This window comes from Hyaena hyaena, unplaced genomic scaffold (assembly GCF_003009895.1).
Source record: "Hyaena hyaena isolate Hyena2069 unplaced genomic scaffold, ASM300989v1 scaffold_74, whole genome shotgun sequence".
Taxonomy (NCBI): Eukaryota; Metazoa; Chordata; class Mammalia; order Carnivora; family Hyaenidae; genus Hyaena; species Hyaena hyaena.
In genome coordinates, this window is record NW_024080706.1 from 2240861 (window position 1) to 2255495 (window position 14635).

Below are 14635 nucleotides of genomic sequence, written 5' to 3' on the forward strand. Positions count from 1 at the left end.
CCCTGCTTCCACCTAGCGCCCCACGTCACTGCGGCCATGGGTTCTTAGTGTTGGGCCCCGGACCATTCTTCCCCAGAGGACTCGGAGCACCAAGCTGAGGCAGCTCCAGCCTGCCACAGGAAGTGACGTGGGGCCCGCCTCAGCCCAGGTGCAGGTTGAGGAAGGAATGACATCAGCTATGGCTGTGTAGTGTGATATACAGCGTCTCACAGAGCTTGAGGACAGCCCTAAGCGGGTATGAGCCCGTCTCACAGACACAGGGAACAGGCTCGGCCGTGTTTGTGGTGATGGATCACAGCTGCTAGTGGCAAAGCTGGGTTGGGAGCCTGACCGGGTCTGTTGCACTCTGTCCCCCACACGCATCCGCCACCCGGGAGGCAGTCTCTCCCTTCTGCTGACAGAGACCCCATCTGAATTCTTTGGAGAGGACAGGAGCCCCCAACTTGACACTGGCAAACCCCTTGCCTCATTGGTCACCTCGGGCCCTCAGGTTCAACTCGTGGCCTATGATGGGAAATTCTCCTGACCCAGGACAGTGTCTGGAATGGAACACACTGGGGTCTCAGTGAGCAAAAGGAGCAAACCCCCTCCACACCTCACAGCCTGAAGGTCACAGGGTGACCAGCCTCTGCAGCTGTTCCTGAGCGTGCGTGTGGAGGGAGCCCCCCCATCGGCCTGACCCTCTCTCTCTGCTGCCTCACAGGCCCTTCATGCTGCTGCCGCCACTGATGGAGTGGATGCGCGTGGCCATCACCTACGCGGAGCACCGCCGCAGCCTCACCGTGGACAGCGGCGACATCCGGCAGGCCGCCCGGCTGCTGCTGCCCGGCCTGGACTGTGAGCCCCGGCAGCTCAAGTACGGAACTGGGGACGAGGGAGGCTGAAGGGCTTCCCGCGCGCCTCCTGCTCCGGAGGTTGGGAGGGGGCCCCTCCCGTGGCACCCCTGCGCGGCCACGCACATCAGAACTAGTCATTCCTGACCCTGGCTGCCTTCTGGGTGCATCTTCTGCAGCCACGGTCAGGTGCGCAGAGCAGAGGTGCAATTGGGTTTGGACAGGAGAGCTCTCACAGTCTGGCTTTTTGGGATAGTTGGGGGGTGAGCAGCAGAAGTGGGTCCTCTCCTCTGTTGCTGTGTCTGCCACTCTTTTTCTGAACTCTTCCTGGTGTAGACGCTGGGCTGAGCCCTTCCTTTTCACATGTGTTAACCTTGGGCCTCGTGACACCTTTAGAGAATGAGGGGCTGGAAAGCTCATATTACAAATGGAGAGACTTAGCTAGCAAAGTGGCCGCACCTAAATTTGAACCCAGGTCTCTATGGACCTAGGCCTGGGCTCTTAATTTCCTTCCCAGCATGACCATCTTGTATTGGTCTCCTAAAGTCGTCTGGAGAATGTTTTCTGTGGCCACTCTTGTGCTATGAGAGCCTTGCATCTTTTTTTTTTTTTTTTTTTTTTTTGACCCTCTGCCCCAATCCCAGTTATAGCCTCCTCTGTCTCCATGGCAAATTCCCAAAGTCAAAGTCATTCTGGGACTTGAACTTCCAACGCTTTGGTCCAGCCAAGGCTCCAGGCTGACGCCACCTATGGGAAGCCTGTACTGTGCCTTCCTGTAGGCTTTTAATCTGTGACTCTCCTTGGTAGGATGGCTTGATGGCAGCAGGCTTCTGGGCCATTCTCACCATCTGTCTGGTAATTCTGGGCCTCCCCGGAAGGCCTTCAGGAGAGAGGACCTAGAGCCAAGAACTAGAACTTGGCCACAGTGGCCGTCCCATGGACCGAGTGCAGCCTTCTTTCTCCCTGCAGGAAGTACATTGGCAAGTCCATACCCGGCTGGGGCTGCTTCCTCCTCAGGCTGGATGCCTGGTGGGTTCTTTCTTTCTGATGGGACTTGGTTCCCTGGCAGTGGACGGCTCCGAGGCACTCAGGGCTCTTCTTTAACGTGTGTAGGAGAACAGAAGCATGTACTGTTCATGGCACTGGGCATGACAAGGCCAGTCGTTGCCAATCCAGTAATAATTCCCCGTCCTTCCCGTCCACCCCGTCATCCCTCCACCCAGCCTGGCATAGCTGTGCCACGTCTCCTCCAGGGGCGGTGTCCTAGCCAAATGTGTCACGCACAGTCCCACTCACACGCCTGTGGGTCTCTTCTGCACAGACCCGAGTGCTGTTTCAGCTCCTTCCGGAGGCTGGATGCCCGAGCGGCTACCGAAAAATTCAACCAGGACCTGGGTTTCCGCATGCTCAACTGCGGAAGGACGGACCTCATCAACCAGGCGATCGAGGCCCTGGGCCCGGACGGGGTGAACACTATGGACGACCAGGTGCGTGCGGAGAGCTCCGTTAGCCAGGCATGGGGCACAGAGTCGGGCTTCATTGCTGGTGCTGGCCCAGTCCTTCCGTCCCAAACCCGAGAGCCACTCAGCTCTGTGCTTCTGACAAACGGGCGGTCTCCCGAATCGCTCCCTGCCTGTTCCTGGTGAGATGTCAGCTTGAAGACCTTCCTGGCACCCCTTGGAAAACCTCTGTGACAGAGACTCTGCCTTCACAGTCTGGAAGGCTGGAGACCGTCCCAGAGGGTGCAGGGCCGGGACGAAGTCACGAGGAGTGAGCTGGACTTCCAGCTTAGGGCGCCAGTCGCTCAAGTGCGCTTTAGAGCACCTCACGTGCCTCCCACGTGCTCAGCCCTCAGAACCCGCTGCTGCGGTGGAGGTGGCGTCCTAGTTGGGCAAACGTGAGCTAGGAAATCTAAGCATACTGTACAGAGCAGATTTGTGAAAAGTGCTAAGGAGTAAAGTGAAGCTGGAAAAGGAAGCATTGAAAGCGACATACAATTTTAGATAGACTTTAATGTGAAGTTTTTTCGTTTGCTTTATTGCTTGTGCTGTGAAGAGCTGACATTTATTGAGCTCACTGCTGTGTTCCAGGCATCGTTCAAAGCGCTTGGCACGGATGGGCTCACTTAATCTTGACAGCAGCCCTGTGATGTCGGTACTGTTATTATCCCCATTTTATAGATGAGGAAACTGAGGTACAGAGAAGTCGGTTTACCCGAGCTCACACAGCTAGTAAGGAGCAGAGCTGGGATTGGAAGCAGTCTGGCCCCAGGCTCTTCACCACCATGGGCTGCCTGGTTCGTCTCTCTGACGCTGCCTTGTGAGTCCTTGCTGAGGAGGTGAAGGCACTGGAAGGCCACATCGGGGCGGGGGGGGGGGGGGTCCGGGGAGCTCAGTGACAGCAGAGGGCGTGGGTGGAATGCTCTCCCACAAGATGACAGCACAGGACAGAGTGTGCTGAAGCACCAGGTCAACCACGAGGCCGGGGTGGACCTGGACAGGTGACAGGTCGGGGGGGAGCGGCTGGGGAGGGGCCCCCCCGGAGGGGTCCGAGCCCAGCTGGAGCCGAGCAGGGAGGAGCACGGGCATGAAGCACAGAGCGGGGCGCAGCCACTCCAGGGACAGGAGGTGTCCGGGAGCAAGAGCGCAGAGGTGGGGCGGTCAGGACACGTGCTAGGGCCGGGGGGTGGGGGGGCCGCGGCAGGGCGTCAGACTCCCCTGGGCTGCCTCTGTCAGCGCAGGTCCCAGGGCCTCGCAGGAGCTCTGTTCCGGGGGTCCTCTTCCTCCTCAGGCCGCAGGGCCATCCGCCCATTCAAAGCCCTGGCGTCTTGGACGAGCTGTCTGGCCTCCAACAAAGGGGCCGGCAGTGCCCGCCCTGGAGGATTATGGGACACGTCTGCAGCCGGCACGTAATTAAGGCTCCGTAAATGTTCGTTCTGGTTTTGCTGTCCTGGTGAGGACAACAGCGGCTGTCTTTCTGTACCTGCAGCGGGGACAGGACTGACACACAAAAGCAGTGTCTTCTCACAAGACTCCCCGCTTTAAACGCTGAACTGTGGACAGCAGTGTGGGGAAACGGGGAGTCAGGCATGTGCAGGAGGGGCTGAAACAAAGCCAGAGCTTCACTCTGCAGCAGGCGGCTCCTCTCTAAATGCTCCATCCTGTTTGTCCCCTCAACCTTGGTATTTATACAGTGATCTGTGGGTAAACAGCCCTCTCGCCCATGATTAATGTCAGGCCATTTCTCTATCTCTGGGCATTAGGCAAGGATTTATGAGGTAAGGAGATCTTGTCTACACACAAATAACCTAATAAATAACATCGCAGGGCTCCAGACAAACGCTTGCCAGGATCCAGCTGTGGGATAACACTTTCCACTGCTGTCTTTGCTATTACTGGCCACGGAGGAAGATTCCCAGCCAGGAGGCAGCCCCGCTAACCATGCGCCTAAACTCAGGGAGGGACGGACTGGGCATCAGCTTTCGGAAAAGCTCTGACTTGCTCGGTAGCACGAGATGTTCAAGTCAGAGCCGTCTCCCCACTCCGTGAGCTGCCCCAGAGGGTTAGCTTCACAGCTCAGGTGGGTCTGGTTCCGGGGCCAGCTCTTCCCCCCGCACCCTGTGTGAACTTGCCTTGGGTCTTCGGCTCCTCGTCTGTAAACTGGGGATAATCACAGAGCCTCCCTAACAGGGGTATTGCGGTGATTAAATAAGACATGGCATGTGAATCACTTCACACAGTGATTAGGTGTGCAGGGCCAGGGGCGGGTTAGGGTATGGCAGCGTGAGATAGCAGCAGCGAGGGGTCATTTGTTGTGTTCTTTTAATTAGGTGGCTCTTAGGGTAAGCTTGCTCTCTCCTAAGCACTTTATACATAGTAACTCATATTCTTTACAACTCTCTAAGGTCAATACTGTTGGTATCTTCATTTTAAAGATGAAGAAACTGAGGCACAGAGGGAGACCAGTAACCTGGACAAAGTTTACAGCTTTGGTAGAGGTGACCTGTGTGCCCGAGTCTGTCCGTTGGGGCCTGGGCTCCTCACCCCTGTGTCCCACGGTGCCTCTGGAAATGTCCCCTGCTCACCCTTCACGTGTGGTGTGTCCGGTGGGCCCGGAAAGGGTAGGGGGTCGAGCCATGACACAGGGCTGCTCAGGACGAGCAGCGAGTCAAGCAGGAGAAGGGACCGTGGTTTCTGGGACAGAGGCCTGTGGAATACGTGTCACCGCATCTGCTTCCAGATGGTTTAGCATCTGCCTTTTGCTCCCCCAGGGTCTGACGCCGCTGATGTACGCCTGCGCGGCCGGGGATGAAGCGATGGTCCAGATGTTGATCGATGCGGGAGCGAACTTGGACATCCAGGTGAGCAGGCCCCAAAGAGCCACAGCCGGGCCACTGGCCCAGCACGGGAGCACCCTGAGACCCCCAGCAGCCATGCAGCGGGCAGCGTTTCAGACAGCCGGGTAGCTGGGTCTTAGAGGAACGGTGCGGAGATAACGGCAAAGAGGGGGGAGGGAGCTGAGGGGAGAGAAGGGCCATGCTCTGTTCCCGTAACCTGTGCCCTCTTAACCAGCCTCCACCATCCCCACCATCCCCACCATCCCCAGACGCCTTTAGCTCTGCTTCCCTCTGCGGCCTGGTGCCCTTCCTACCATGCATCTGCCCAGGGCAGGCAGAGGAGCCTTGTCTACATGGCGCTCCACGCAGACGTTGCCAGTTGAACCTGGAAAGCACTTGACTTAGCTCCTAGTCCCCATCCCTGCAGGATCCCCCCTTAGCTCAGGCGCATGAGCATCCTGCCCAGGAATGTCACCCACTCTTAAGAACTGACCGTCTGTGGCCTTTTCCAAGGTTCCAAGCAACTCTCCCAGGCACCCCTCCATCCACCCGGACAGCCGGCACTGGACATCGCTGACGTTCGCCGTGCTGCATGGACACATCTCTGTGGTCCAGGTGAGCCTCTGCCAGGTGTGCTGTGAAGCCTCAGCCCTGCCAGGTGCGCCGGGCCCCAGCGAGCGGCTGCCTGGAGTCAGAGAAAGCAGAGGTACTGCTTAGAGCCGGCTCACCCGGTCAGCAGGGCACCCCCACCCCCCGCCCCCGCTCTGCTTGCCTCAGGCAGGGGGCTTCAGTATAAGGATATGTGTGGATTTAGGGAACAGGACCCAGGCCCGAGCAGTGCCAGACGTGCCCAGCATCTCCGTGTCTGTCGAGGGGCCCCAGGGCATGCTGGGACCTGCGAGTGTGCTCCGTCCTCTCTCCTCCAGTCCGCCTCCCACCCCGCCCTGAGCAAGTTCTGCTCCCTCGTGAATGGTACCGCAGAGCCAGCCCTCTTTCATGGCGTCCCTCTGGTTCTGCCCATCCCCATTAACCGGCTTAGTCTTTCCATCTCCCAGGTCCTGAGAGGGGACTCAGAGGGCCACAGCTCACTTGTCAAGCCCACCTTCGTGCCCACCTTGGCCGAGGTAGCTGTGGCTGGAGTGAGGATGGAGTTTAGGCCCGGAAGTAGAGCAGACAGCGTCCCACCCTGGTAGAACCCCAGCCACACTGCCACCCGACTCCCAGGCTCCTTTGCTCCTCAAGCCACTGGGGTATGCAGTGCCGTACATGCCTTCCTAGGAGTTTGTGTAACACCGCGCTGTCTGTCTGCTAGATTGCAAGTCCTCTGGGGCCGAGGTCATGCCCAGGCTAGTCCTCTTGGTCAGCACAGCCCTGGGCTGTAGTGGTGACTCAGTACATGGTCTTCACCAGGCCAGCTGCCATATCTAGCCTGTGTTTTGGTCACTGCCATCCTAAGGACCTGAGCAGAGTTCCAGCCCAGCCCAGACCGGCCTGCAGGGCTGTGCCCTGGACTTGCCTGGCCTGGTGCCCAGTTTCACCCCATTGTGCAGGCCTCCGCCTCCCCCCACCCCCACCCCCACCCCCGGGCACACGGGCCCAGGCGGCAGTGCCACAGCTGGTTTCTGACTGATGAGAGCCTCCGGCCTCCGCAGCCGGTCCCCACGTCCCACCCCCTGCAGCGGAGGCGTGGAGGGCAGCCTGGCCCCTCGTACCCCAGTCTGCAGGTGGGGGGCAGCCAGGGGTTCCCCCAGCCCACAGGGTGCAGGCTCTCAGGAGGGTTGGCGGCCAGAAACCCCGGGAAGAATGGAAGCGCTCCCGCTGGTCAGGGAAGGTGAGACCCAGCCGGCAGCGACCTGTTGGGGCAGTGCAGACACCTCGCCTACCCTGAGGCAAAGCCCGCCCGGCTCAGCCGGAACCGCCCGGTACCTGCGCCCTGGGCGGCGGGGCTCTCCCCAGTCCTGCGCCTCCCAGCCTTGGGTGGCTTGCCAGACCTCTCTGACGAGAGCCTTCGATGCCGCTGGTTATTGAATCCCTGTGGTGACTTGACTGCCATTTCATCTGCAGCGTCGCCGCGCGGCGGCCCTCTTGCCGTTCTCCAGATGAGGGAGGCTGAGGCCCAGAGGGGTGGAGGTTCATGCCGCAGGTCACTCACCAGTTGGTGGCCAGCGCTGGCACTCAGCTTCTTCTGACGGTGCCTTTCCCACTCCTGCTGCTGCCTCCTAGAACCTCAGTTTCCCGGGCTGGATTGAGGGCGAAACTTTTTACTCCGCTCAATTTGCATCATTTCTTAGAAAGGTCGTTGCAATTAAGTCATAGGAAAGCATGTTTTTATTCTAAAATTATTTTAATGTTTATTTTTGAGAGAGAGAGTGTAAACTGGGGAGGGGCAGAGAGGGAGAGAGACAGAATCTGAAGCAGGCTCCAGGCTGAGCCCACCGCAGCACTTGGACTTGTGAACCACGAGATCATGACCTGAGCCAAAGTCAGATACTTAACCAACTGAGCCACCCAGGCGCCCCCCCATCCATGCCCACCCCCCAGGAAACCATTTAAAATAGAGAAATAGCTCAGAGGTCCCCACAGCTTAGGGGCTTTGTCTGAAGTCACAAGAATAGAGGTGAAGATTCTAGAAACATGGAGCCCTGAGGGTAACTTCAACTTCTGAAGTTGCAGTTCCTCAGCTGCCCAGCGGGAGCAGGGTGTCAGTCACATGCCTGGAGGGAACTCGTCAAGGCCCCTCTCCCAGACACTCCCTGCCACACTGACGTGCCCTGTCCTGTGCCCTGCAGTTGCTACTGGATGCTGGTGCCCACGTGGAGGGCTCGGCTGTGACTGGCGGTGAGGACAGCTACACGGAGACACCCCTGCAGCTAGCCTCTGCAGCTGGTAGGTATACAGCAGGGGTCCCCAACGGCCCTTGGGCTCTACCGCCCCTCCCTGCGGCATCCCTCAGCCTGGCACAGGTCCCTGGGGTGAGCCTTGAAACCCCTCCTCCTGAGGCCCTGGGGGTCCCCTTGCCCCAGTCATCAACGTTTCTGTAGAGCCCAGCACCCAGGCGGGGGCCAGCAGACGGGCGCGGCCCTGTGGGCAGTGGTGGTGTCCTCAGTCGGCCTTGTCTTCCAGGGAACTACGAGCTGGTGAGCTTGTTGCTGAGCCGAGGCGCCGATCCCCTGCTCAGCATGCTGGAAGCCAATGGCATGGCCTCCTCCCTCCACGAGGACATGAACTGCTTCAGCCACTCGGCCGCCCACGGCCACAGGTACCCACCTGGGGTTCCTGCCCCGTGTGATGTGAGGGCACATCTCCCCAGAATAGGTCTCCCCCAGGGGGAGCAAAAGAGCTAGAGATCTTTCCAGATGGGGGTTCTGCATGTAAGCCACCCAGAAAGAAAAAGCAGGTCCTCGACCAGCAGAGAGGCCTTAGATGTTCGAAGCTCAGAGACCCTGGGTGTGGAGAGATCCCCGTGCTGGGAGAGGCCCCCAGCTGGTTCCCGGCAGACTGGTACTGCAGCCTGGGTCTCCCAACCCCCAGGGCAGGCCCTCCCATTTCCTACAGACCCCAGTACTGGCCCATCTCGGGGCCACGTCCTTTCCTGTGCTCAGCGGTTCTTCTCTGGACCCGCGGTGGCCTCCCAGATCCCCAGGGGCTCCGCACAGCATATGGCCCAGCCCCGAAGAGGCTCCTGGCCGCTGTGTGGGAAATCACACCCCGCTCCCTGAGCAGATGGTGCATCTTGCATTGTGGGGGCCAGGCCTGCCCAGGGCTGTGACAGGAAGGCAGCAGGCTGCGACCAGAAACATTTGGGGGTGGGGGGCGGCGGAGCAGAGTCAGAGAGGAGGTTATTTGAAGGCAGAGGAGGGGCCGGAAGGGAGGAGTAGGTGGGACAACTACTTCCTGTTCTCCAATGCCCTGCTCAAACCAGAGTTTTGCCAGGCTGCGGCCCCCTCCCTAGAATGCTTCCCTCTACACCTGCCGACATTGTCCCCGCTCCGCCACCTCAATCCCCCTCACCACCAAGTACCAGACTGCACACTGTTGCCTCTGGGCCTCTCCACCATCTGCATGGACACCGTCTGTCCACTCACCTGCTGTCCACTCTCTCTCTCTCTCTCTGGAACACGGGTGGGGGCCAGGCATGGCTGGCTCACCTTCACAGCTGTGCATGACGAAGTGGGTGCTCTGTAAACTTGGTGAGCTGCCTAGCTAAGCTATAGTCAGCTGACCCCAAGTCTCTCCGGGTCAGGGGGAGTCTCTGCATGGTACGTGACCTCCAGTACAGAATGGGGTGGGGTCCGGGCCCCGTTGCTGCCAGAAGGAAGCTCAGCCCCCAGGTGACCTTTGGACTTGCCCATGCCAGAGCCATCCCAGGCCACAGGATGTGCCAGAATGAGCCTGGGACATGGAACCAGAAGTCTGGGTCTGAGTCTGCACTCCTGCCCAGGGTGACCTTGAGCAAGTTGTATTCATCACCCTGGATGGCGATGTCCATGGGATCTCACAGGGTTAAGAGCAACAGTACACGGGAGCATGTTTCATCAAGTCTAACGTTCCGAGCAGAATTCTCTGTAACAGGCATCTTGACCTTAGGTCATTCTTGCTAATGGAAGGAAGGGAAACAAATGAGTAGGAACATGTCCTTTGTTTCAGACACTTTCCATGAGTAAAACTGGCTGCTCTCAGAGGACCGCTATGTATCAGGCTCTACGCTCAATGCCATCACCTTGGCCTCACGTTAGTCCTTGTTGTACAGCTGAGAGCAGGCAGGGCACAGAGACATAGAACAGCCTGTCTGGGATCACACAGGCAAAATGGCAGGGCCAGCTTGGCTCCAAAGCCCATGACTTAGTAGTACCAGGATGGTAGGGGAGCGGTGGGGGAGTCCCCGGTACCCTCCCTGCCTCACTCAGCTGGCTGCAGGTGGAGGGCACTGGGAGGCCTGCCCAGCCCGCCCAGGAGGAGAAGACTGTGAGCCCTCTGTGACTGCGGTTGCCCCACAGCAGCCCATGTAGGCCTCGGGGCTCCGGAGGGCACCTCAGGTGGGTACCGTCCATGGTGAGGAGCTCAGCTGTCCCCTTCCCTTGTCCTGTGGCCTGCAGGAATGTCCTGAGGAAGCTCCTGACCCAGCCCCAGCAGGCCAAAGCGGACGTGCTGTCCCTGGAGGAGATCCTGGCTGAAGGCGTGGAGGAGAGTGACGCGTCCAGCCAGGGCAGCGGCAGCGAGGGGCCCGTGCGGCTGAGCCGGACCCGCACGAAGGCCCTGCAGGAGGCCATGTACTACAGCGCCGAGCACGGCTACGTGGACATCACCATGGAGCTGAGGGCGCTGGGTGAGGCCTCGCGGGCATGCATGTACACACACGCGCGCGCACGCGCACACACACACACGTGCACATGCGCACACATGCACTCTGCAGCAGACCAGAAGGGGGCGGCGGTGCCCACGGGGGCACATGGGCCACAAGGCAGCAGGGCATGGGCAGGACTCAGTGTGTGCAGGCCTGATGGCTGACGGCCAGGACAGGAGATGCCCCGAGCCTCAGGCCTCAGCAGAGGTGCATCTGGAGGGCCTCGCCCCTGCCCTCCACCCTCCCGGGTCAGAGCTTCCCCACTCTGGGCCTGGTCACGGCCTAGGATGTGCAGCCCCCAGGATGAGTCAACTTTTCTGGTCACCTGGGTGTTCTCGTTTCACTTGACCAAACACTCCACTCCTCGGGTCTGCAAGTCAGTGGGACTGTCCTTCCTCCAGGGAGGCCGCTCAGACAGACAGACCTGGGTGATGGCCCAGCCATTCCATATCCACCGGCGCTGATGGTCCTCATCTAAGAGTGTGATGTCGCACGAGGCAGAGGGCCTGGCTCTGGCCCACCGCAAGCACTCCGTGCACGACAGCGGTGTTGCTTATCATCACGGGGGCCACGACACACAGACCCCCACGCTGGGCCGGGGGAGCAGGAGGCCGTGCTGCCTTCTTCTTGCAGCCAGTCAGGCTCAGCGTTCTTCACTGTAAAATGGGTCTATCATTCCCATGTACAGTCAGTAAACTGAGGATCCTAATGCCACCTACGTCATGTGTCTCTGGGGAATGCCATCCGTCCTTTTTTATTTAACTCCATAGTGAGGCTGGGGCGTAAGAAACTATGTCTCTAATTACCAGGAAAATTACTAGTTTTTGTCATGACCTTTACAAAGTAGTTTTAAGTTACTTTATGGCCTCACTGACACACTCCAGGGAGCCAGTACACAGTAATTATGTGCCACTGAATGCCAGTGACCTGAACGCTGGTAAAAACCCTCTGAGGTAGGTCAGGATTCATTTCAGCCTTTTAGATAGGTGTGGGCCCGCGTGTCCTGCGTATTTTCTAGGCATCCAAGTCCACCTGGCCACCCCTCGTAATTAGTAGGTCTTCCCAGTCAGTGGTTCCAGGGCCCCACAAACAGTGGGGCTGGCGTGGCCTCAGGCTGAGCCGAATGGGTCCCTTGAAGTTGGGCTGGCTCCACCTCATCTGATGAGAACCTGAAATGCCCCCTGACCTCTCAGCAAGGCCTGTCGGGCGGAAAGGAAGCTTCAGAGAGAGCCACTCAGCATGACGGGACAGGGCGGGAAACGGGGGGTACGGAGCAGGCAGTGTGGGAGAGCCTGCCCCGAAAGCAGGCGGCAGGGGGCGGGCTCAGGCGGGGTCTGTCCAGGGGGCGCTCCGCGGAGGAGGTGACTGCCCGCCCTTGCCCTGCCTGTGTCCAGGTGTCCCCTGGAAGCTGCACGTCTGGATCGAGTCTCTGAGGACGTCCTTCTCCCAGTCACGGTACTCAGTGGTGCAGAGCCTCCTGCGGGATTTCAGCTCCATCAAGGAGGAGGAATACAACGAGGAGCTGGTGACCGAGGGCTTACAGCTCATGTTCGACATCCTCAAGACCAGCAAGGTGAGTGACGTCAGGCAGGTCCCCACCCTGAGCTTGCTGGATTCCGGAGCCCTGGCCCGGACCTCAGATACGCAGACTGACACACGGCAGACAGACAGGCACCCTCCCGCACACTGCACGCCCGGACTCCCGCTGCCTGGCCGGAGGCCGTGGATTTCTCGGGGCTGGAGCCTGGCCAGAAGAGCAATTTGGGGATTCAGTGCTGGTGGAGCAGGCAGCCGTCTCTTGCCAAGCCAGATCCAGGAGGAATGAAAGACAGCGGCTGCTCTAATCCAGGCCTGGGCTTTTGAAATTAGCCTGACGTGTCTGTAGCTACAAACAGACGGCTGTGGCGGGCCGGTGGGAAGGCTCACAGGCCCTCTCTGTGCCTCTGCCCCGCAGAACGACTCCGTCACCCAGCAGCTGGCTGCCATCTTCACCCACTGCTATGGTAGCAGCCCAGTCCCCAGCATTCCGGAGCTCCGGAAGACCCTGCCCGCCAGGCTAGGTGAGGCCTGCCCCCGCCCCCCAGATCCCCCTCCTCGTCTTTCTTCCTTTTTCTTTCCTGCGCATCTTTGTCTCCTGTTCCTCATTCCTGGCGCCAAGGCCCTGAGCCTCAGCTTCTCCGTTCCTCCCCTTTGTACCCCCCAACCTGTCAGAATGCTTACCCAGCACCGGGTGGTGGGGGGCCCTCAGTCATTTCTCTTCTCTCCCTTTGGGCACAGATCCTCACTTTCTGAACAACAAGGAGATGTCAGATGTGACCTTCCTAGTGGAAGGAAAGCTGTTTTATGCGCATAAAGTCCTGCTGGTGACGGCCTCTAACAGGTAGGCTGCACTGGGAACGAGGGGTGGGGCGGCTTCACTTGGACTGCCCTGTGGAGGGGGGGGCGGGGGGGAACAGTAGGGATGGGACTGGGGCTCTCCCTGAGGTGGAATTCCGGGTCCAGTTCCTACTTATTAGAAAACTTAAACGTTTGGGAATGAAGAGTCACTTTTCCGATACAGGAGTCAGTCACCCCTGGGGGGGCAGTGGGGACCCACTGGGGCCCAGCTCAGCTGTCAGCCCAGGGTGATGTAAGACGCCATTTGCCGAGAATCATTTTGGGAGCGCTGCATTCATTTTCAAAGCGTCCCGTCTCCCAGTGACCGGTCAGGTGATGGATGGCACCACTGCTGCAGAATGATGGAGTAAGAGTCCTGCTCAAGACCCGCCTTGCCTCTCCTCTTTTGCTCCAGGTTCAAGACGCTGATGACCAATAAATCAGAACAAGATGGCAATGGCAGCAAAACCATTGAGATCAGTGACATGAAATACCACATTTTTCAGGTGTGTGGTTCTCCGTGCCGCGTGCTTTTCGGGGGAGGGGGGAGCTCCCCCACCCCCAGGGCCCCGTGGCTTTGTCTGGGCTGGGAGGCAGCTGGGATTAGCTGTTATCTTCCTTTCCATCCCCAGTGCCTTCTGCGATCACGAAATCAGTGGTCCGGTGGGAGCATCTGGGTCTTTTTGAGGCAGAGGTGGCCATTCTGGTGTGGGCTTAGCTTTCGAGGGCTCAGGAGTCCTGAGCTCTGACCACCAAACGACTGCGTGTGCAGACTGACAGACAGACATGTAAGACCCGGCACACGTGCCTGTATGAGCCCTTGTGAATCAGGGCAAGCTCCTGCAGCACAGCACGGGCCTCCCTGTGATGTCAGCCCCCTGCCCCTGCACATCAACAAGCCTGCAGGCAGGGGCGGGGTGGTGCATGGTGTGGGCGGCTCCACCCCTCCCAAGGCTCAGACCCCAGGCAGGCAGGCCAGGCAGAAAAAGCCAGGTGAGCCTGGCCTGGTTGTGGAAGACCAAGGTCAGGTCCCTGAGCTTCGGAGAACATCGGAGGGTGCGTGATGGGCCGCCAGTCGGAGGGAGGAGCCCTGGCTGAGAGCTCCTTTTTGGAAAGTGGCAACTGCAGGTCTCCAGGCTGTGTGGTGGGCTCTGGGACCCCCAGGAGCTGAGAGCGAGGCCAGGGGCAGCTGGGCTGTGGGTCCAGGGCCTGGCCTTGCACAGGGTAGCTCTGTGACCTAGTGGGAGAGGTCGGTCCCACGGAAGCACAGGGAGCCACCATCTAAAATGGCCTGGTTCCTCCTCATGCTCTCTTCACCCACTTATTGGCAGTCATCATCTGTGGCATTGTGGGGATGGCGCTAAACAGGACTGGGCCCCGCCTGTCCGGAGACGGGCCTGCAAGAGTGACCAGAGCATGGGAAGCAGTTCATTATGTTTGTTTTCTAGAAGAGGAAACAGGTCCAAGGAGATCTGAGCTATGCTGTCCAAGAGAACGATAATACAAGACACATATGTAATTTAACATTTCCTAGTAGCCACATAAAAAAGTAAAAGAGATGGGGCGCCTGGGTGGCTTAGTCGGTTAAGCGTCCGACTTTCGCTTAGGTCCTGATCTCGCGGTTCGTGGGTTCGAGCCCCGCGTCGGGCTCTGTGCTGACTGCCAGCTCAGGGTCTGGAGCCTGTTTCAGTCTGTGACTCCCTCTCTCTCTGACCCTCCCCTGCTCACGCTGTCTCTCTCTCTCTC

The 14635-nt window shown here is 59.2% G+C and overlaps 1 protein-coding gene across 1 annotated transcript in view; it reads left to right on the forward strand.

Annotated features, from left to right (window-relative positions):
• ABTB2 (ankyrin repeat and BTB domain containing 2) overlaps positions 1-14635 on the forward strand; it is a 172296-nt gene that overhangs the window by 151933 nt on the left and 5728 nt on the right. Inside the window, exons 4-14 of the mRNA XM_039233357.1 lie at positions 704-856; positions 2155-2320; positions 5104-5193; positions 5683-5784; positions 7959-8055; positions 8293-8428; positions 10266-10495; positions 11908-12086; positions 12468-12573; positions 12791-12893; positions 13305-13395. Coding sequence (XP_039089288.1) covers positions 704-856; positions 2155-2320; positions 5104-5193; positions 5683-5784; positions 7959-8055; positions 8293-8428; positions 10266-10495; positions 11908-12086; positions 12468-12573; positions 12791-12893; positions 13305-13395 — 1453 coding nt within the window. The remainder of the gene's footprint in view (positions 1-703; positions 857-2154; positions 2321-5103; positions 5194-5682; positions 5785-7958; positions 8056-8292; positions 8429-10265; positions 10496-11907; positions 12087-12467; positions 12574-12790; positions 12894-13304; positions 13396-14635) is intronic.